The sequence below is a fragment of the Glycine soja genome, unplaced genomic scaffold, assembly GCF_004193775.1.
Source record: "Glycine soja cultivar W05 unplaced genomic scaffold, ASM419377v2 tig00105520_1_pilon, whole genome shotgun sequence".
Lineage (NCBI taxonomy): Eukaryota > Viridiplantae > Streptophyta > Magnoliopsida > Fabales > Fabaceae > Glycine > Glycine soja.
In genome coordinates, this window is record NW_021144549.1 from 1 (window position 1) to 22359 (window position 22359).

Here is a 22359-nt window from a genome sequence, read left to right on the forward strand (position 1 = left end):
TGACCGCGCTTTGAAAAGTCATACCAATCATGTTTAAATTAAGATCATATTTGTTTTTGATTGAATATTCTTTTTTCTTCTTCATGACTATATAATTATGTTCTTCATGAAGTTCTCGGTGTTTGAATATTAAAATACAATATTATATATATTTTTCTGCAATTTTCTTTTTTTTTTATCTTTTTAATCATCTTTAAAATATTGTACTTATCTTTATCTTAATTGTTTAGAATAAGAAGTAGATGAATTTATTTGATAAAATTATCAAATATTGGATAAGATACACAGTTTTATATGATTATTTTTACCTGTAAAAAATATGATTCTTTTTATTTATATATTGTTTTATTTTTATCTTTTTCAATGAATAATTTAAAACATTGTATCTATAGAGAAAATAAACCGTAAAAATAAAGCATATGTTATATTACATCTAGTTACCAAAAATTTGAAACGATACTATGAAATAAATGATTCTGACCGTTCCAATAAGTAATGTACAAACCAAGTTTTACTAGGCTTGAGCTCGACTTGAGTTGAATACCGGCTTGAGCTTGGCTCATTACCTGTCATAAGCTCTTTTTAAAGGCTCGGTTTAAAAGTCTGATTTGGCCTACGAGTCTATTTAAAAGTCTGCTTAGAGAAGTCTTTAACCAATTAATTATTTAAAACCTAGTGAAATATTAACTAAAAAAAGAAACTTATAAAATTCGTATAAGTAATGTACAAATAAAAAATAATTGATAAACAAAATCATATTGAATTCAAGGTATTAAAAACACAAAGTATATCAAAAGAAAATGAAAAAAAAAAGAGCATAATATTAAAAAATATATGGATTAGAGATGATTTATCATAATATAGTCAAATAAAAATATTTAAATTGTCTAAAAAATGTCTTTACAAAACATTCTTTTTCTTTGGAATGGTTGTATTATCCTTTGACAAGCGAGTCGACTCATTTTCATCTCTAACTAGAATGAAGATGAAAAAAAAATGAGATAAAAACTTTATACTCATAGAATAGAATGAGAGTTGTGAGTTCTTATTTATAAAAGATGGCCGTGTAAATAACCTTACAAATCATTACTAATTTTAGATAATAACTTGTAGATAACTATGACTTATAAATAATGTATATTTTTCTTTATTATACTAACATAAAAGATTTGATGTGTATATTGAAGTGTCACATTACTTAATTATGATACTCATTCTCTAACCCCATCATAGTACATTACATTTTGTCTCTAGCTTGGGGTCAACAAATTTGTTTTATACTAACCATGAGCTAGTAATCCCCAAAAAAAAAAAGAAACTAAAGATCATACTTGCCATGAGCTAGTCATCCCTTAGAAAAGAAAAAACGAACTAATGAGGTGTAGTATAAATGAAATAACTTTGATGACTCAAGTTTGTTAAGTGGTCAGCACATCTATTACCTCGTGGTAAATATGGTGGAAGTTGATGGTACCCACTCTATTACTTGTACTCTTCTTTATCAAAAAAGTTACTTGTACTCTTCTATGGCATGGACAAAATCAGCACAGTAGAGGAAACTTCTTGGAGCAAGCATTCACTTTCAGTTGAAATGCTACCTAAGAATTTGGCGAAGCAAACTTTTACTACGTTTAAAATATACTTTTTCCATTCTAACAAAAAAATTACTTTTTCTCGTTATTTCATTTTCTCCTTTATTTATTTTTTCTCCCCACTCAGACGAAAACTATATAAATTATATGTTTGTTGTAATATTGTTTTAACATAAAAGTCTATTCGGAGTTATTCCATCCAAACTTTTATATTTTACTTATATAATCCTATGACTTAACTAAATGTTGAATTAAATAAACTAAAATAATACTGATCTTTTTCAAAATATTTATTATGCGCTCCTTTTTTATCTTTAATACTGGAGAATGTATTATGAAGTTAAAAATAATTTTAATATGAACATAGATATTAATCAGAGTTTTTTTCTTCTAAAAGAAATCAGAGTTCTTAATATGCTGCAACTATTACATTATAAAATAGGAAGAAAAAGGAACCTAAGTCATGTAATTTATAATTAAAAAACCTAAACTGTTATTATAAAAATATTTTATTTTAGATCTAAATTTTTTTAAACTAAATTTAGATTTTCTTTAAATTAGTTTTGATGTTTTAGTCTATTCATTCTTTATTTTATTCATTTGAATAAATGACTGCTTTATTTAATAACACTGCATTTTTTTTTGTTCTTATTTCTTAATTCCGAGAAAGAGAGTGCAAAGACAAGTGAAAGGAGACCGAAAAAGAAGTGTTTTCTGCGTGCCGCAACAGCGATCTGCAATCCACACGACGAACACATTCATCTGGAGTGGGAATTAGGAGGCGGTCAATTCGGTGACATGACAAGCCCACTTTTCAGCACCCTATGCTGAACAAATTTGTTTTCGAGCAAATGCCACCTAGTACTTGACACATGACAGTAAACAAAAGAATGATTTTGTCTTTACATTGTGATTTGCCACATTGTGATTTTTTTACTTCATAATCCTCCTATTTAATGTCGCGTTTGGTATTATTGAAGAGAAAAAATGAAAGAGAAATGCAAAAAAAATATTCAAATTAAAATACAGAAAAATGAAACATGAGATTTGTATATAATTTTAATTATTTTTTTTTTATTTTTTCGCAATCAATCACACGTTAAGGAAAATCAATCATTGATTAATTTAGAATTTGATTAGGTAGTGTGAGTAAAATTTAACAAAAAATTGTCAATAATCAAATTCAAATAGTAATCAAGATCTAATCTTTAAACAAAGTACAAACTATTATTTTCATTATTTATTTGAGAAAAAAAATAAGGAAGAGATATTTTTTTAAAAAAATACTAACAATCATGCTCCGATCGCCACAAAGTTTGACATATTTTAGGAATAAGATCATTAGTTATTTATGAGTATTCTTTTCTTTCAACTCATTTGAGAGTCTTTTATTAGGATAAAATTATGATGGTCACCACGTACAAAAGTCGACAATATGCCAAATACAAAAATCTTAAGGATGTCAGAAGATTTGAGGTCAAAACAAAACCTTTTCCCCAAAGAGCAATGATTTCTCTCATTATTTTTCGATAAAATAAAACTTTTTATAACCAATTTTTAAAAATAACACATAATATTATATTCAAAAAATAATAAACTAAATACCATTCCTGCATTTGTGTTAGTTCTGTGAAAATATGCCATCAAAAATTATTCTTATATGCATATTTTGAGCATTATTCCAACCAATTTATTCCCATTGGAGAAGTGGATTTTAATTTATTCTAAAGAAATCACCAAGTCTTAAAAGATGAGGAGTGATGTTTATAATGAGTTGTGAGAGAATTTCTTTTTTAAATATATTTATCTTACAATTACATGTTTCTACCAATAAATTTTGAATGATACAAAATATCAGACATATACATAATGTATTTTAAAAAATCAACAGTCTAAATCAATTAATTAGGCACAATTTGTTGTAAATCTCATACAATAAAAAATGACAAGTTGAGTAACATATGTGGGAATACCAATATACCTAACGCTATGAGATTTTAGGTTGGATGTAATGTCAATTTCAGTTATATAATATGTTTGTGACACATTAATAAAAATTTTCTGGGAGCTGAAGACAAGTGTTGTGTTTTAGTCCCATGTTATTTCCTAACAAGTCATTCCAAGCAAGCAGATATGTCCCACACCCCAAACATTTTAAGTTACAAAAGCAGAACAATGGCATACCAATTGAACAACACCTTCATCTGTGATGCCAGTCAAACCCCCACAATGATATAGATGTGAGATTGCTGATACAGTTAGCAAAAGATATTCTAAGAAGTCCAGCATCAGTTATTTGGCAACCCCAACGGCTCCTCGGTCTGCAGATACAAAAGACAATAAATGTTGTTCATCTTAGATCTACATTCTTGACATCATGACAACTCGACAGCCTATAACTGGTGATAAATTATCAAACTCAACTATTGCTTTTATCAGGTGAAAAATTTGAAGTATCAAAGTCAATGGCACACCTAACATACATAATCTAATCTTTTTAATCACTATTTGCAATTGTACGAAACATCCCTCACTCCTATTCAATATAGGCATCTCCATATCAGAAAACTTAATACGAAAGAGAAAATAAAGTAAAATGACTACTGTTCTATTACCCTAACCCTCCCACAATGCCACCACATATATGGAGAAAAAAGGTTAGAGATATGGCTTAAGGCAAATGGTGCAGATTCAAATAAAACACAAATACGACTTTTACTCAAGAGTTCAAAAATCTAGCAGAATCCCATTTCTCTTATTACCATTTTACGTATTTACACAATTCAGTTGCAATTTATATCACTAAACAGTCACAGTGAAAGCCTATGCTTTCAAACAAAGCATCATGTTATCCATCTATCCCTAAATAAGCATGTTATCAACCTTCTCCAAATACTACCAGTCACCAGAGGTAATTGCCAATTCAACTCCTCGTACAATCAAAATTTATAAACTTAATCACAATCCATCTCCAAAGCTCAGGAAATCAATACAGAAAGTTTACTTTGATGTTTAAAAAAGACCATCAACATCAAAGGGAAGATATCGGAAACATTTTACCATCCTTATAGAACAGAAAGGAATTGAGGGTCTGAAAAAGAAAAAAGAAAGAAAGAAAGAAAGGAATATAATATATATATGCATATGTTAGAACAAAGGAGAATGTGGATGACAATTTGAAAAAAAAAAGAAAGAAAAAAAAAAGCTTCAAGTCCCACATCGTTCTTGATAAACACTTGAATAGTGTTTCACTCCCTATATATAGAGAGCTCTTTTCTTCTTTTTTCCTTGTTCCAATTGAGAAGCGTTTCCTCAACTTTTCTTTCTCCCTCTCATATTTCAACCGATGCATTTCCGGCAAACTTCTCCCTCTTTCTTTCTGTCGCTCTAAAATTTCAATTGGCTATAATAATGACTTTTCAAGTCATATTTTTCGGTTTGCTATAAGAGTGACTTTTTAAGTCATATTTTTGGTCGACTATAATAGTGACTTTTCAATTCATATTTTCAGGTGGCTTTAGAGTGACTTTTCAAGTCATACAAGAGGGTGTAATTCTAGAAAGATTCCCTCAGTGTAGTGGGAATCTTATACAGTGATCTGGGCTGTTTTATCCTGGGGACTTCGTGGTTGATAGTCTGCTTGCATAATTTTTGGCAGTGCCACGAAACGTCTTAAAGAAAGCCACATTGTTCGCGACTCAGCCTGTAATTTTTTTGGTTTGCCATAAACTATTTTTACAACAATTTTAAGACAATTTCGGCTTTGCTATGGCTACCGTAGATATTACTGGCTCGAACAACAATGACCTCAACAAACCTTTTAGGTTTGGAGGGTATCATTTCAAACGTTGGCAACAAAAGATGATGTTTTCTATGAGAAAAGTTGCCTATGTTTTGAACACTGATATTCCAGTGATGCCTAAAGATGCTGAGAAGGAAGTGAAGGATAAAATGAATATGGAATTAGCTCTTTGGAATGAAAATGATTACCTATGCAAGAATTTCATTCTGAATGGGTTAGCTGATGATCTCTATGATTATTATAGCCCATATAAGTCTGCCAAATTAGTTTGGCTGGCTCTGGAAGAAAAGTATGATACTGAGGAAGTTGGGACTAAAAAGTATGTTCTTAGCCGCTACCTCAAGTATCAAATGACTGATGATAAATCAGTAGAGTCTCAATCCCTTGAGATACAGAAAATTGCTCAAGAGTCATACATAGCTGTGATAACTGAGATCAATATGATTGGAGGATCAGATGGATGGTGGGTAGACACTGGCGGCTCCCGCCATGTCTTCTATGATCGTGCTATGTTTAAAACATACACGAATGTTGAAAATAAGAAAGTGTTGCTGGGTGATTCCCACACCACTACTATTGCTGGAACTGGAGATGTTGAACTGAAGCTTACCTCTGGAAAGACTTTGATTCTCAAAGATGTGATGCATACTCCAGATATGAGAAAGAATCTGGTTTCTGGTTTTCTTTTAAACAAGGCTGGGTTTACTCAGACCATAGGTGCAGATTTATTTACTTTGACCAAGAATGAGGTATTTATAGGGAAAGGGTACGCCACTAATGGCATGTTCAAATTGAATCTTGATATTAATAAAGTTTCTCCTTCTGCTTACATGTTGTGTGATTTTAATATTTGGCATTCTAGACTTTGTCATATAAATAGTTGTTGCATATCTAACATGAGTAACTTAGGTTTTATTCCAAAGCTATCTTCAAATCACTTTGAAAAATGTGTTTTTTTTTTCTTGCAGTCAATCTAAAATAACTAAGAAATCACATAAATCAGTAGTTAAAGAATCTGAGCCATTGGATTTAATACATTCTGATATATGTGAATTTGATGGAACATTGACCAGAAATGGAAAACGATACTTTATTACTTTTATTGATGACTGCTCTGATTATACATATGTATATCTTATGAAAAATAAAAGTGAAGTGCTTGACATGTTTAAGTTATATGTAACAGAAATTGAAAATCAATTCAATAAGAAAATTAAGAAACTTCGAAGTGATAGAGGCACAGAGTATGATTCCAGTTTGTTTAATGAGTTTTATAATTTGCATGGAATCATACATGAGACGACTGCTTCATATTCACCTGAAATGAACGGTAAAGTTGAAAGAAAGAACATAACTTTTACAGAATTAGTTGTAGCTACTATGTTGAGTTCTAGTGCAACATCTTTTTAGTGGGGCGAAATTTTATTAATTGTTTGTTATGTGCTAAATAGAATCCCCAAATCAAAAAGCAAGACATCTCTCTATGAGATATTAAAGAAAAGACAACCAAATTTGTCTTATTTGAGAACTTGGGGATGTCTGGCCTATGTAAGGATCCCAAACCCCAAGAGGGTTAAACTTGCAAGTAGAGCCTATGAATGTGTGTTCATTGGTTATGCTATTAATAGCAAAGCGTATAGGTTTTATGACCTAAATGCAAAAGTGATCATAGAGTCAAATGATGCTGATTTTTATGAAAATAAATTTCTTTTTAAATTAAGGAATAGTGGGGGTACTTCATCCAGTTATCTTCCTGCTATTAGTAGTGAAAATCTTGCACAACCTGAACCAGATATAGAGCCTCGAAGAGGTAAGAGAGCAAAAATTGCTAAAGATTATGGGCCCGATTATATGGCCTATACATTAGAGGAGGATCCATCAAACCTTCAAGAAGCTTTGTCTTCTTTGGATGCTGACTTGTGGCAAGAAGCCATTAATGATGAGATTGATTCTTTAGAATCTAACAAGACCTGACATTTAGTAGACTTGCCTCCTGGTTGCAAACCAATTGGTTGTAAATGGATCTTGAAAAAGAAACTAAAACCTGATGGTACTGTGGATAAATACAAGGCTCGCCTTGTAGCCTTGTAGCCAAGGGTTTTAGGCAAAGAGAGAATGTGGATTTCTTCAACACCTTTTCACCAGTTACTAGAATAACATTCGGGGTGCTAATATCTCTTATTGCTATTTACAGTCTAGGGGTACACCAAATGGATGTTAAAACTGCTTTTTTAAATGGTGAATTGGAAGAGGAAATCTATATGGAGCAACATGAAGGGTTTGGGATTCATGGACAAGAAGATAAAGTCTGCAAGTTAGATAAATCTTTGTATGGTCTAAAACAAGCACCTAAGCAGTGACATGAAAATTTTGATAACTTAATAGTCTCGAATGGGTTTAAGGTGAATGAAAGTGACAAATGCATTTACTACAAATCTGTAAATAATATTTGCACTATAATATGTGTATATGTCAATGACCTTCTCATATTTGGTTCAAATATTCATGTAGTGAACGATGTGAAATCGTTGTTGTGTAACAACTTTGATATGAAAGACCTCGGAGAAACAAGTGTAATCCTTGGTATTAAGATTACTAGGTCAAAAGAGGGAATTTCTCTGGATCAATCTCACTACATTGAGAAGATCTTAAAGAAATATGATTACTTTGACTTTAAACCTGCTAGTACACCATATGATCCAAGTGTAAAACTGTTTAAGAACACTGGTGAAGGTATACGACAAACTGAGTACGCAAGTATCATTGGCAGCCTTAGGTATGCCACTGATTGTACTAGACCCGACATAGCCTATGTTGTGGGATTATTATGCAGGTTTACCAGTAGACCTAGTATGGAGCACTGGCACACTATTGAAAGGGTAATGAGGTACCTTAAAAGAACCATAAACCTTGGATTACATTATAAAAGGTTTCCCACTGTACTTGAAGGATATAGCGATGCAGATTGGAACACTCTTTCATATGATTCCAAAGCAACCAACGACTATATATTTAGCATAACTGGTGGGGCTGTTTCTTGGAAGTCAAAGAAACAAACTATCTTAGCTCAGTCCACTATGGAATATGAGATGATAGCACTAGCAACTACTAGTGAGGAAGCAAGTTGGCTAAGAAGCTTACTTGCAGAGATTCTGTTATGGGAAAGACCGATACCAGTTGTGTTGATCCATTGCGATAATACCGCGGCTATTGCAAAAATTGAGAACCATTATTACAATGGTAAGAAACGACAGATACGTCGTAAGCACAACATTGTTAGAGAATTACTCTCAACAGGAGCTGTTAGAGTGGATCACGTACGCACTGATGATAATTTAGCAGATCCTTTGACGAAAAGATTAGCTAGAGAGAAAGTCCATAACACTTCTAAAAGAATGGGACTATTGCCCTTACTGCGATGATCATTCATGATGGTAAACCGACCTAAATGATTGGAGATCCTAAAAACTAGGTTCAATGGATAATAACAAGTTATGAAGTGATATGAGATGAACATGTTGTTATAAGTGAAAGCAACATGATTCCTGAAGTAACAAGAGGATGAGTTATGAAAAAAAAAATTCGTAATTCTTAATGAGATCTATACTCTATGTTGAGTGGAGTACCTAGGCTACATGAGTACTCTTGATAGACTCACCTATGTGAATGTTGAAGTGGGGGCCGCTTCATATGAAATTTTGGGCAAAAATTTCTAGAGCGTTTACTATATTGGGATAGACATGCATGACCTTTAACGCACGGGCTTTATAGAATACACCTATGAAAAGGTTGTGTGTGGTTTGATGTCGGAGATAAAGTTCAAGACTTCAAGTCACTCTAGTAAAATCTAAATTTTACTCACTATGCAAAGGTTCAAGTTGTATGATACCTTTGTTTATGCACAATTTTATGAAATCCTCGAAAATCTTCTTTTCAAATTTCAAGTGGGGGATTGTTAGAACAAAGGAGAATGTGGATGAAAGTTTGAAAAAAAAAAGGCTTCAAGTCCCACATCGCTCTGCATAAACACTTGAATAGTGTTTCACTCCCTATATATAGAGAGCTCATTTATTCTTTTTTCCTTGTCCCAGTTGAGAAGCATTTCCTCAACTTTTCTTTCTCCCTCCCATATTTCAGCCGATGCATTTCCGGCAAACTTCTCTATCTTTCTTTCTTTCGCTCTAAAATTTCGGTTGGCTATAAGAGTGACTTTTTAAGTCATATTTTTCGGTTGGCTATAATAGTGACTTTTCAAGTCATATTTTTCAGTTGGTTATAAGAGTGACTTTTTAAGTCATATTTTTGGTTGACTATAATAGTGGCTTTTCAAGTCATATTTTTAGATGGCTTTAGAGTGACTTTTCAAGTCATACAAGAGGGTGTAATTCTAGAAAGGTTCCCTCAGTGCAGTGGAAATCTTATACAATGATCTGGGTTGTTTTATCCCAGGGACTTCGTGGTTGATAGTTTGCTTGCACAATTTTTGACAATGTCACGAAACGTCTTAAAGAAAGCCACATTGTTCACGACTCAGCCAGTAATTTTTTCGGTTTGCCATAAACTATTGTTACAACAGCATACATGTCTAGTTTAGTGAGGTTGTAGGCATGAAAAACAAGGCGAGAAGTGGAGTCATCATCCATCTTCCAACCGGCAAAGCTGAGATTGTGTCTCCGAGCAAGAGACTCCTTCACCCCTTGTTTCCATTTCTTGCAAACACCACTTGCCCTTGTTGCAAACACCGCATCCACATGAAAAGATTGGTGAATGAATTATACATTAAAACAATGAAATGAAACACTCATATATGCTTAGTGCTTACTGTGCCAAATCAGTGAAGGAAGTGAACAGAACAAAAATATGAGCCAACAGGTCAATTGGCAAGCGATCAATCTCTACCTCAACATCCATAACTAAGGTTTGGCTACTCAAACCAATAGACCTTCACCTCAAAGATCAAACCTTTAACTCTTCCTACTTCTGTTCTGTTCTGATGGAAAGCCAAGTAATATAATTAATAATACACACACCCGAACAAGCCAAGTGAAAAACTGTCCTCGTGTTTTCGTCATCATTTGAATTGCCACGTCCTTCCTATTTGTGTTTACCCACTTTTTTTTCTTCCTTTTATTAGTTACTAAACGCCGGCGTACAACTCTTTTGTTGTCCATTATGGGATAATTTTACCTTCACTTAGAAATTAGATTATCTCTCTTAAAATATATTATACTACCACAAAAAATATACAAACAAGTTATGCAATATGTTGCTAAATAATTATACATTCAGATTCTCTTTCTGTTTAATTGTGGATCCTATATGTCTGAGTGGATAAGTGTATTATGGTTTCTATCAATCCCTCTTTTTCGCAATATCATATTATATAGTATTGATTTTAGTACATGACTAAATAATTAGAATCTTTTAATACATGATTAAATAATTGGAATTTGGAAATGATAATGAGTTGTGTAACACTTCATTTTTATAAAATAAATTAATAAAGACTTTAGAGTTTTAGCAAAATAATGAGATTTTTTAATTAAATAAATAAAAAGAAATAATTTTATTAATTAAAATAAAGATTTAAGGTGAATAAAATAAATATATGTTCGTAGAAAATAAAAAATATATAAATATTTTATTTATTTATTTGATAGACACTAAAATAGAGTTTATTTTTATAAAATAAAAATCAAATAGAATAAATAATAAAGTGAGTACATATGGAGACATATATATTAGATTATTTTTTAAATTTCTTTGTGCTTTTTCTTCATCTCAATTCCCTTTTTCCTCTCTCAAAATTCATTCTTTTTCCTATATATATTCAAATTTGTCTCAGTAAAATTATTATCTTGGACTCATCAATCGTTGGATCGTATTGAAATTTATATACCATGTTCAAAATTAATTTTCACACATCTCCACCACTGGGATTTGTGAAATAATTTCTTTGGTGAGAGAAATATACCTCGCACGGAGTTCATTTTTTTTCCGCATACACCCAAATTAGCCCCAGTAAAACTATGATCTTGAAATTATTAACCGTTGGATCATTGTGAAATTTGAATACCAGGTTGAGAACTTATTATTTCACATGCCAATCGTTGAGATTTGGGAAATAATATATTTAGTGAAAGAAATGTCTCTCGCACAGATACAGTAAAATGGAGACTCCAATCCCTTCTCATTTTCTCTAACGCTTAGAAACGCTAGTAGAACAACTATAAGAAAAATTTGAGAAATCTTAGGGAACTGCTAGAGATTTCACTATCACTTCTAGACTACACACGTGAGCCCGCTAAGAGGTAAGTGATGAAATTATCGCAATTGTGGTTAGAGTAAACATGTGTATGCATCCTTAGAGGATTAAATTAGAATTTATTTTGGGATGTTTATTGTATTGTAATTCTTCGTGTATGATTATAATTACGAGATTGTTGTGTTTGACGGATTAATTGATATCCTGATGCGAATTGGTTGATAAAATTGAGTACTCTCAGTGTTTTCGTGTTGTTGACATATGATTTTGATATGATTATATGAAATTATTTGAGAGGTTTTACTTTCCATGTTGTGAGAAGCATTTTTGTTTTATGTGTTTGTGTTTTGGATAAAATTTACTAGATTAACGTGATAATTGTTATATTTGAATCATAAAATTGTGATTGAAATTGTGTGTGTAAGTGATAAATTGTGAGATAATATGTTGCTTTCAGATTATAAAATTGTTATTGAGATTGAGTATAAGTGTAAAGTTAAACATGCGTTAGTTTGTGAGATACACGTAAAAGTGTGATGGTGGATTGCGACATTGTGAGATGTTAAATTGTGAACATGGGATTTGGTTGGTTAATACTTGATGTGACAATACTTGTGTTGTGAGTTGTGAATTATACAATAACTCGACTATTATTTACCTTGAGAAAAATATTTATGCGCGAAGTGTTTAAAGGAAAGTATAGGATTCAAAGTTAGAAACATGAAGTGTTATTGAAAAGCACTGGCCTACGTTGTTTGAATTAAGCTTTTACTTTTAAAATGTTGAAAGTAGTTCTAGAGATATATAAGTATGTATGTGTTAAGAGTGAAATTTGTGTCCAATAGATATATTTGAAGAAGGAAACAATTTTTCCTTTGAAGACCTCTTGTCCTCCTCGTAGGCTTTTCATCAAGGGTTTGTGTGTTAAACTACTATCAATATCAAAGATCAATCATTGGAATAAATTATAAACAACAAGGTCATGAGTTTTGATAATATGGACTCCAATGATAATCCTAATAATATTTTGATAATAGTTCTAATAAAAATTTCGATAGTAATTTTAATAATAATAAGAACTAGGGATTGAAATAGTAAAATTATTTTAGAAGAAATGAAAATTGGAAAAAGTAAGATTTTGAGAAGAAATAAAGATCGTAAAAAGTAAAAGAATTTAGAGAAAAATAAAAACTAAAATTGAAATGTTGGATGAAAATATTATCGATCTCAACTCTTGAATTCCTAAACTCGTCTGGACCAATATGAGTATTACATATTTCATCCCTTATTATAATAATTAGTGAAAACACAAGTGTTGCCCTATCGGCGTGTCCGCATCTTTATCTTGCTATTGTGATTTCATGTACTAAAATTAATAAATATATATGTCAATAGATAATAGAAAAAATATATAAAAATAATTCAAAGGAGTTTGAAAAAAATAATTAATTTCATATACTCTGAAATTAATATATTTTTGTAATTTATCAATTATGTGTTGAATTGTATATTAATTTTGTTATTATGCTATTGTGTCTCGTGTCTTGAGTGGGTTTAAAATTCATATTTTATAATTTATAAGAGTAATTTTGTTATTATTTTAGATTTTTAATATGTTATCAATTATTTGGTTTTAGTTTTAATAAATATATATGTCAATAGATATTAGAAAAATATATAAAAATAATTCAAAGGAGTTTGAAAAAATTAGAAATTTATCTTAGAAAAAAAATGAAAAGACAGATAAATTTTTGTTGTTGACTTATATTTATCCCTCCATAGAATCTGAATAAGAAAAATAAAATACTATGTTAAGAGTTGATTATTTTAGAAGAAAACAATGAAAATAACTAAAGGCACGCCTGAACAAGAAAAATAAAATACTGTTATACGATGAGGACAGGTGTACGATGAAACAGCGCAATAATCAGGAAACGTGCGCGGCAAGCATCCTTAACTATACCTGCTTCCCGCCAATTTTACTTTAGATAATTCACTGGTGTTATCTTTAAAAGAGAGAAGCGCCAATCGATCAATGCATCATTCATCGATCACACAGTTTTCGTAACACAACCATGTCGTCGTCGTCCATGAAGAAGAATTGGGTTCGCGGAGAGTCTCTTGGTAGTGGCAGCGCCGCCACCGTCAACATAGCCATACCAACAAACCCTTCCACGCACAATTTTCCTTCACCCACCGCCGTCAAATCCTCCCTTTTCCTAACCTCGTATTCGCTCAAAACCGAGAAGGACGTCCTCGACATTCTTGGACCTTCCCCAAACATCATTAAATGTTACGGCAACGATTGCACCGTCGAAAACGGCAAGAGATACTACAACGTTTTTCTCGAATACGCCGCGGGCGGTTCCCTCGCCGATCAACTCAAAAAGTACGGCGGGAGGTTCCCGGAGGCTTGCGCTCGACAATGCACAAAATCCATCTTGGAGGGTCTGAAGCACATTCACTCCAAGGGCTACGTCCACTGCGATGTGAAGCCTCAGAACATTCTTGTCTTCGACAATGGTGTTGTTAAGATCGCGGATTTGGGGCTGGCCAAGAGGAGAGGGGAGATAAATAGAGAGTACGTGTGCAGGGGCACGCCGATGTATATGTCACCGGAATCGCTGACCGATAACGTGTACGAGTCGCCGGTAGATATATGGGCTTTGGGCTGCACCATCGTGGAGATGATCACAGGAGAACACGCGTGGTACGTTGGAAGCTGCGAGAATACTTGGACGTTGATGAATCGAATTGGGATAGGAGAAGAATTGCCCAAGATTCCACAAGAGTTATCACAACAAGGGAAGGATTTTCTTGGCAAGTGTCTTGTTAAGGATCCAAACAAGAGGTGGACTGCTCACATGCTTTTGAATCACCCTTTCATCAAGAACCCATTGCCCCAGCCGTTACCAAGTATGGATCACATTCCATCCCCTTCTTTAATTTGTTTTTGTATTTCATTAGGTCTGAATTCAGTAGGAATCTTTTTATATCAATGTTTTAAATTTCCTTCATTTTGTTTGGAATCATCTATTATTTTTCTTGAATATTAATCATGTTTTAATTTCTTGAAATTGTTGGTATATCTAAAATAGTTTTTAAATTAAGAGACATAATTATAAATAAAAAATTATCCCTTCATGAACATCTTAAATTTTCACTCTTTTCTTGAAAATTTTTTAGCTTGAAACTTACATTAATTCATAGACATTCATATTTCTGTGAATTATTTTTAAAGATTTTATTCCAAACATAAAAATTTAACATTTTTAATCCAAGATTTCCAAGAAATTTAAAAGAATTCCCTACCAATCACCATCTATAAGTTTTTATATATATTTTCTTTTAAAGAAATAGGTTTCATTCACTTCTTTGCTAGCTTCAAGTATATATCAATTGGTGAGTCTAGAATTATAAAAGTGTGTTCTATCATTACTTTCTTGCAAAAGATAGGGAGATCAATTTTAAGGGTTATCATTTTTCTATAGTTTTATTATATATTCCTCCAACATTGTTTTCTTTTCTTCAAGAGAGTGAATTATTATTTTTATCAATGCAATTCATCAATTATTTCTAATTTTACAGGAAAAACTGATAGACCTGCATGCATGCCAAAAGGAATACCTTGCACTCATCAGGCTAAAATGGGAGAAGGAAAAGATTTTCTTGACAAGTGTCCCGGTAAGGATCCAAAGAAGGGGTTGACTGCTGAGATGCCTTTGAACCACCCTTTCGTCAGGAAGCCATTGCCGCCCACGTTACCAAGTATGGATCACATTCTTTCACGTTCTTTGTGGTTGGTTTGTGTTTCATTATTAGTTGTGAATTTAGTAGCTAGGAATTAATAGGAGTAGTGTACACCGATTCCTTTTGTTAATCAATTTCAAACTTTGTGTTTTTTTTCACTTTAGGGGACATATTTAGAGTTTTGGCATACAAAATGTTTTTCATGTTTGGAATCATGTATTTTAAGAATTATATTTCTTGAAATTCATGTTTTCTTGGTATGTCTAAAATATTTCTGAAGATAAGAGACATGATTTTATATGTATAAATCTTTCATGGAAATCTTGAATTTTCACTCATCATAAAAAAGTTTTTGTGAGAAACTTAAATGAATTCATAAAAATTCAGATTTTTGTGAATAATTTTTTCAAAATTTTATGCCAAACATAAGAGTTTACCATTTTTAATATCCAAGATTTCTAAGTATGTGGGTGTGTTTCAGTGTGTGTGTGTGTGTGTGTTTCTGTGTGTGTGTGTGTGTGTGTTTCTGTGTGTGTGTGTGTGTTTCAGTGTGTGTGTGTGGGTGTGTGGCTGTGTATGTGTGTGTGTGTGTTTCTGTGTGTGTGTTTCTATCAGTGTGTGTGTTTTTGTGTGTGTGTGTGTGTGTGTGTGTGTGTGTGTGTGTGTGTGTGTGTGTGTGTGTGTGTGTGTGTGTGTGTGTGTGTGTGTGTGTGTGTGTGTGTGTGTGTGTGTGTGTGTGTGTGTGTGTGTGTGTGTGTGTGTGTGTGTGTGTGTGTGTGTGTGTGTGTGTGTGTGTGTGTGTGTGTGTGTGTGTGTGTTTCTGTGTGTGTATCTGTTTCTCTCTCTGTGTGTGTGTGTGTGTAAGTGTGTGTGTGTGTGTGTATGTGTGTTGAAGATGCACACAAAGCGATGCAGTGTTAAAAGGGTCCAGAAGTTAGAAGCTGAGCTTAACAAGCTTGAATCTGAAGCTGAACTATCGGGTCTGAAAATCAATTTTGCTAAGAGTAGATTCGGAGCTTTCGGGATTTCTGATCAATGGAAGCATGATGCAGCAAAGTACTTGAACTGCAGTTGCTTAACTCTTCTTTTTGTGTATCTTGGCATACCTATAGGGGCTATTAATGCAACAAAATGGTGAGCTGTGGACCAGAGTTTTGAATTCCAAATATGGTGGATGGAGGAACCTTGAAGAAACAAGAAATTCAGCAAAACAATGTGTTTGGTGGAGGGATGCAAAACAAGCTTTCAATCAATCTCAACAGGGACTGGTTATTCAAAATAACATGAGGTGGAAGGTGGGGGATGGAGAGAAAGTTAGATTCTGGACAGATAAGTGGATTAATCAAGAGGAGTCGCTAGCAGAAAGGTACCCCAGGCTGTTTATTATATCCTCACAGCAGAATCACACCATTAGGCAGATGGGAACTCAAAATGACACGGGCTGGGAATGAAATTTTTCATGGAGAAGACTGCTTTTTGACAATGAAATTGATACTGCCATCAGTTTCCTTAGGGAGGTACAAGGACAAAGCATACAGCAACAGCAAATTGACATTTGGGAGTGGATAGGAGATTCATCAGGGATTTACACAACTCGCAGCGCCTACAATCTGATATGGGAGGAAATTGCTGGTGGCCAGAAGGAGGATTGAAGTATGGAACTATGGAAGACAAAGATACCAAGCAAAATTGCGATATTCGCTTGGAGATTATGCAGGGGCAGACTGCCCACAAAGGAGAATCTGCGAAAAAGGAACATACAGATCAACAATATGCTTTGCCCTTTCTGCAGTGGAGCTATGGAAGATGAATCTCACCTATTTATTCATTGCATCAAAATCCAACCAATTTGGTAGGAATCGATGTCATGGATGAATATCAAAGGCGCTTTCCCCTTCAGCCCGAAACAACACTTCATGCAGCACATTTCTATCCACATCGAAGGATTAAGGGCTAAGCGATGGAGGTATTGGTGGCTGGCAGTAACATGGTCTATATGGAAGCTCAGAAACAGAATTTTGTTTGCAAATGCAGAATTTGATACTAATCGGCTTTTTGAAGATGCTATCTTTATAATTTGGACTTGGCTTAGACAATTTGAGAAGGACTTCACAGTCCACTATAATCAGTGGTCAAGTAATATTAGACAAGGCTTTTTGTTTTTGTAGAGGGAGTGCACATAGTTTCAGAAATACTTGTACACTACACAAGTAGACCTATTAGACTACTTATGTACTACATATAATAGTCCTTACCTTTGTAATTAGTACCTCTGGTACTTTATTTCAATATAATATATTTATCTTTGCTGATAAAAAAAAACATTTGCTTGCCGATTGATCAAAGATAGAATCCCAACTAAAGGGAATTTACGGAGAAGACAGCTGGAGAAAGGCTTTGCCCAGCCCTACAACTATTGGTCTAGTAATTTATCAACAACATTTTTTGATTAGGGTAGCAGTGCAGGGTTATTGTATTCTATTTAGATTGGCACCTGATTCGTAGGACCTATGGTTCTGCTAGTCTGCTGGTTTCTAACTTGTATATTTAGTACCTTTGGTACTCACAGTTATTAATACAAATTATAATTTTGCTGATAAAAAAAACATAATAGAAGACAGAGAGAATGGCAATGGCAGTCACAACATATATATACAGAAGGCATGAACATATCAGTCCAATGAAAGAAAGGTCATGTAGACAGGCATAGCATAAGTTACAAATATACCACTAATGCATACAACAACAATTTCAAATTAGTTTTCGAATCAAACATATAAATACCTGAGTTCGAGGCTTCAAAGATATAATCAAAGCGCTTCCACAGCAACGCCAATTAGTAGTAGTAAATGATAACCCTAAAAAAACCATACAGAAATTAGCCACAGTGTATTTAAAGCCTTTTATCAACAATATGAGGGCTGTCCAGTATTCAAATAGAGAAGAACCATAATAATGATAATGGGTTTAGCTTTTTCCGTGAGTAATGGAGAAGGAAACTTGTCTACAATAGTACTAGTAGTTGTTTCATTTGCACACTGCACAATTCATAAATGATAAGGGGATCCACAAAATTCAGAAGAAGCTCAATGAAGTGGAGGATTTAGCATCTAATAGAAACCTATCTGATGATGAGATAAAGGCTAAGAGAGAATTACAACAAGAATTGTGGGAGGCCTCAATAGCTTATGAATCTTTATTAAGGCAGAAATCTAGAGGGAGACAAGTGGAGACATCAACTCAGATCAAGAACAGGAGACAAGTGCAGGCTCTATTCAGACCCAGGAAGCTCTTAAAATGTGGAAAATGATCCAACAATTGGGAGTGACCACTGGAAACAATCAGGATGTCCACCACAGGGAAATTCTACAAAAATTAAGCAGTATGGAAACCAGAGATAGATTGGAAGCTGAGAGGTTGGGAGATAATGATAGGGACCCATGAATATAGCCTCTTACAATGTTAGAGGTTTGGGGAAGGGAGTAAAATGGGCTGCCATAAGGAGATTAATCAACAAAGAAAATATTCAAATGCTATGTCTGCAGGAGACTAAGAAAGATAGCATTGATAGAACATTATGCCAGGCTATATGGGGTAGTGATGAAGTTAAGTGGGAGATGCAACCTGCAATCAATTCAGCTGGTGGCATCTTATGCATGTGGACTGAATCAGTTTTCAAGTTACAAAACATGGTCACTAGAAATGGTTTCATTCTCTTGGAAGGAGTTTGCAACAGAGAAGACATGAAAATCTGCATTGTGACAGTATACTCTCCCTGTGATATAAATAACAAGAGACTATTGTGGGATTCTGTGAAACAACTGAAACAAGCCTCTCAAGTAAGACTATGGTGTGTGCTTGGGGATTTTAATTGCATAAGGAACCCGAATGAAAGAATTGGAAAATCAGACAGATTAGTGGGTGATAATAGTATGCAAGAATTCAATGAATGGATTGAAGATATGGAGTTATTGGAGGTTCCTAATGTGGGCAGACAATACACTTGGTTTAGGCCAAATGGTGAATCTAAAAGCAGATTAGACAGGGCATTAATATCCCCTGAATGGAGGGACACGTGGCCAGAAAGTGTGCAGTTCACTTTAGCAAGAAATTTTTTCAGATCATTACCCTATTCTTATTAAAGCTAATAATGTGGATTGGGGTCCTAAACCTTTTAGGATTCTAAATTGCTGGCTAACAGATAAGTCTTTCAAAGATGTAGTCAATCATTGCTGGAATTCTGTCCAAGTTGTAGGATGGGGAGCTTATGTATTAAAAGAAAAAATCAAAAGGCTGAAGGGCAGATTAAAGATATGGAACAAGGAAGAATATGGGGATACTTTTAAAAAAGTTCAACAAATGGAAGTAGAGCTTAATAAACTAGAGGAGGACACCTTGCATAGACAAATGACTGATCTGGAAATTTCAAGAAGGAAGAAGCTGCAGGAAGATTTGTGGGTGGCTGCCCAAGCCTATGAAACATTACTAAGGCAGAAATCAAGAACAAGATGGCTAAAGGAAGGAGACTGCAACACAAGATTTTTCCATGTCAGGGTGAATGCAAATAGAAATAGAAATAGCATCAAAGGACTTCTCATTGAAGGTGTTTGGACAGATGAACCTAATAAGGTGAAGGAAGAAATCAGAACCTTCTTCTCCAACAGATTTCATGAAGCAGATTTTCAGAGACCTCGAATTGATGGCATCAGCTTCAAATCCTTAGACCATCAGCAGAATTCCATGCTTGTGGCACCATTTCAGGAATCTGAAATTCAGAATGCTGTCTGGGATTGTGGCAATGACAAGAGCCCAGGTCCTGATGGTATTAATTTCAGATTCATAAAGCAGTTTTGGGATACTTTGAAGCATGATATATTTCGATATATTTATGAGTTCCATGCTAATGGTGCTATTCCTCGAGGCTGTAATGCTTCTTTTATAGCTCTCATTCCCAAGATTTCAAACCCACAACATTTGGGAGAATATAGACCCATATCCTTAATTGGGTGCATGTACAAAATAGTGGCCAAGGTGCTTGCAAACAGAATTAGAAGAGTGCTGCCAGCAATAATTGAGGAAACTCAATGTGCTTTCATTGAAGGATCCCAAAAACAGTGGAGGAAAGGCTCAAAAGGATACAGCGCAGATTTTTGTGGGGTGGAGGACTAGAGCAAAAAAGAATAGCATAGATTAAATGGGACCAAGTTTGTATGCCAAAGGACAAAGGTGGGCTGGGGATTAAAGATATTGATAGCTTTAATCTTGCTTTGCTAGCCAAATGGAAATGGAATTATATGCAAGAGAAGGGAGAAATCTGGTCTAGGGTGTTGGAGTCAAAGTATGGGGGCTGGAGGAGCTTGTATGAAGAAGGAAGGGAAGGGCATCAATCTATATGGTGGAAAGATTTAAAACAAACTGTTAATTCAGCACAGCATGGAGACATAGTTCACAGCAACATAAGGTGGAAAATTGTAGGAGGTGATAAGGTCAGGCTTTGGGAAGATAAATGGAATCAGCAGCAGCAACCTCTAGCTGAGAGGTATCCTAGATTGTACCAAATATCTACACAGCAAAACCAAATCATCAGACACATGGGACAACACATGCAGTCAGGATGGGAATGGCAATTTCTATGGAGAAGATCGCTATTTGAAAATGAAATTGAGTCAGCAGTCAATTTTTTAAAGGATATTGAAGGTATACACATTCAGCAGCAAGGATCGGATGAATGGGAATGGTTAGGTGATCAAACAAGGAAATATTCCACCCGTAGTGCATACAATCTGATTTTGGAAGCTTCTAAAGGGGGTCAGCATCAGGACTGGTGTAAGGAACTATGGAAGATTGAAATTCCTAGCAAAATTTCTTTTTTTGCTTGGAGGCTAATAGAAGACAGACTACCAACAAGGATGAATCTACATAGGAGACAAGTGCAATTGCAGGATCTGCGATGTCCTTTTTGCAGAGAAGCTGTAGAGGAGGCATCTCACTTGTTCTTCCACTGCGTCTTTATCCAACCAATTTGGTGGGAATCGATGTCGTGGCTGAACTTACAAACTGCCTTTCCTCTTGGGCCGAAACAGAATTTTCTATAGCATATATCTATCCAGGCAGCAGGATTAAGGAGTAACAGATGGCAATACAAGAATATGAGAACTGACGAACCCAGTTACTTTGAATAGGTAACTGTTTTTAATATCAACAGTTACCTATTTTTATAGTCCAAAACAGTTATCAACAGTTACCTATTTTAATCCCACATCATAACATAACTAAATGCAATAACCTATTTTAATATCAACAATTAACTATTTAAAACAGTTACAAGCATAATTTGCAATAACAGGATATGAGAACTTTTAGAAATTGCCAATACGAGGCAAATGAATAGTTTATAAACAGTCTGGAAGCATTCAACAATTAAGCGAATAAAATAGAAAACAGAGCAAGCAACCCAGTTCCTTAAATCCACTTGGGTAAAAACATTATCTATACTTAAGCATTACTTGCTCAAGAAACAAAAAATATGTTAAAACAACAATAGTGAAGCCCACTCTGTTGGACAGTAAAATGTTAAAGCAATTGCAGATAATTTCAACAACCCTGTGGATCCATCTACAGAAATCATGGTTGATTCTCTGTTATAGTGCAAACAGAATAACACCTTACTAAAAATCATGCAACATTACTTATTACTACCCAGAAAAAATAAAATAGGTCAAATGGAGTATAGAAGTTAGTGTTACCTTGATGAAGAGAACCCAGCAACACACGCACGTTAGCGGAGCCTGTACAATCGCAAACAAAATGTTATCCGATACACTCCCAATTCGGGTCAAACCACTCACAACGAAACTTAGCATACACGAATTTGACCTACGTACCTCGCGGAGAAAGCTTTGACCTTTGAGCACCGACGACTGTTTCAACACCCTAGTAGCAACTCTGTA

The 22359-nt window shown here is 34.0% G+C and overlaps 1 protein-coding gene and 1 pseudogene across 1 annotated transcript; one reads left to right on the forward strand and one right to left on the reverse strand.

Moving 5' to 3' along the window:
- Window positions 1–3776: 3776 nt before the first annotated feature.
- LOC114404648 lies at window positions 3777–10305 on the reverse strand (annotated as a pseudogene).
- A 3429-nt stretch (window positions 10306–13734) lies between these two features.
- Window positions 13735–17061, forward strand: LOC114404649 (mitogen-activated protein kinase kinase kinase 18-like). The gene is made up of 4 exons (XM_028367519.1): window positions 13735–14575; window positions 15248–15396; window positions 16305–16543; window positions 16914–17061. The coding sequence occupies exons 1-4, from the start codon at window positions 13735–13737 to the stop codon at window positions 17059–17061; spliced, it is 1377 nt and encodes a 458-aa protein (XP_028223320.1).
- The last annotated feature ends 5298 nt before the right edge of the window (window positions 17062–22359 follow it).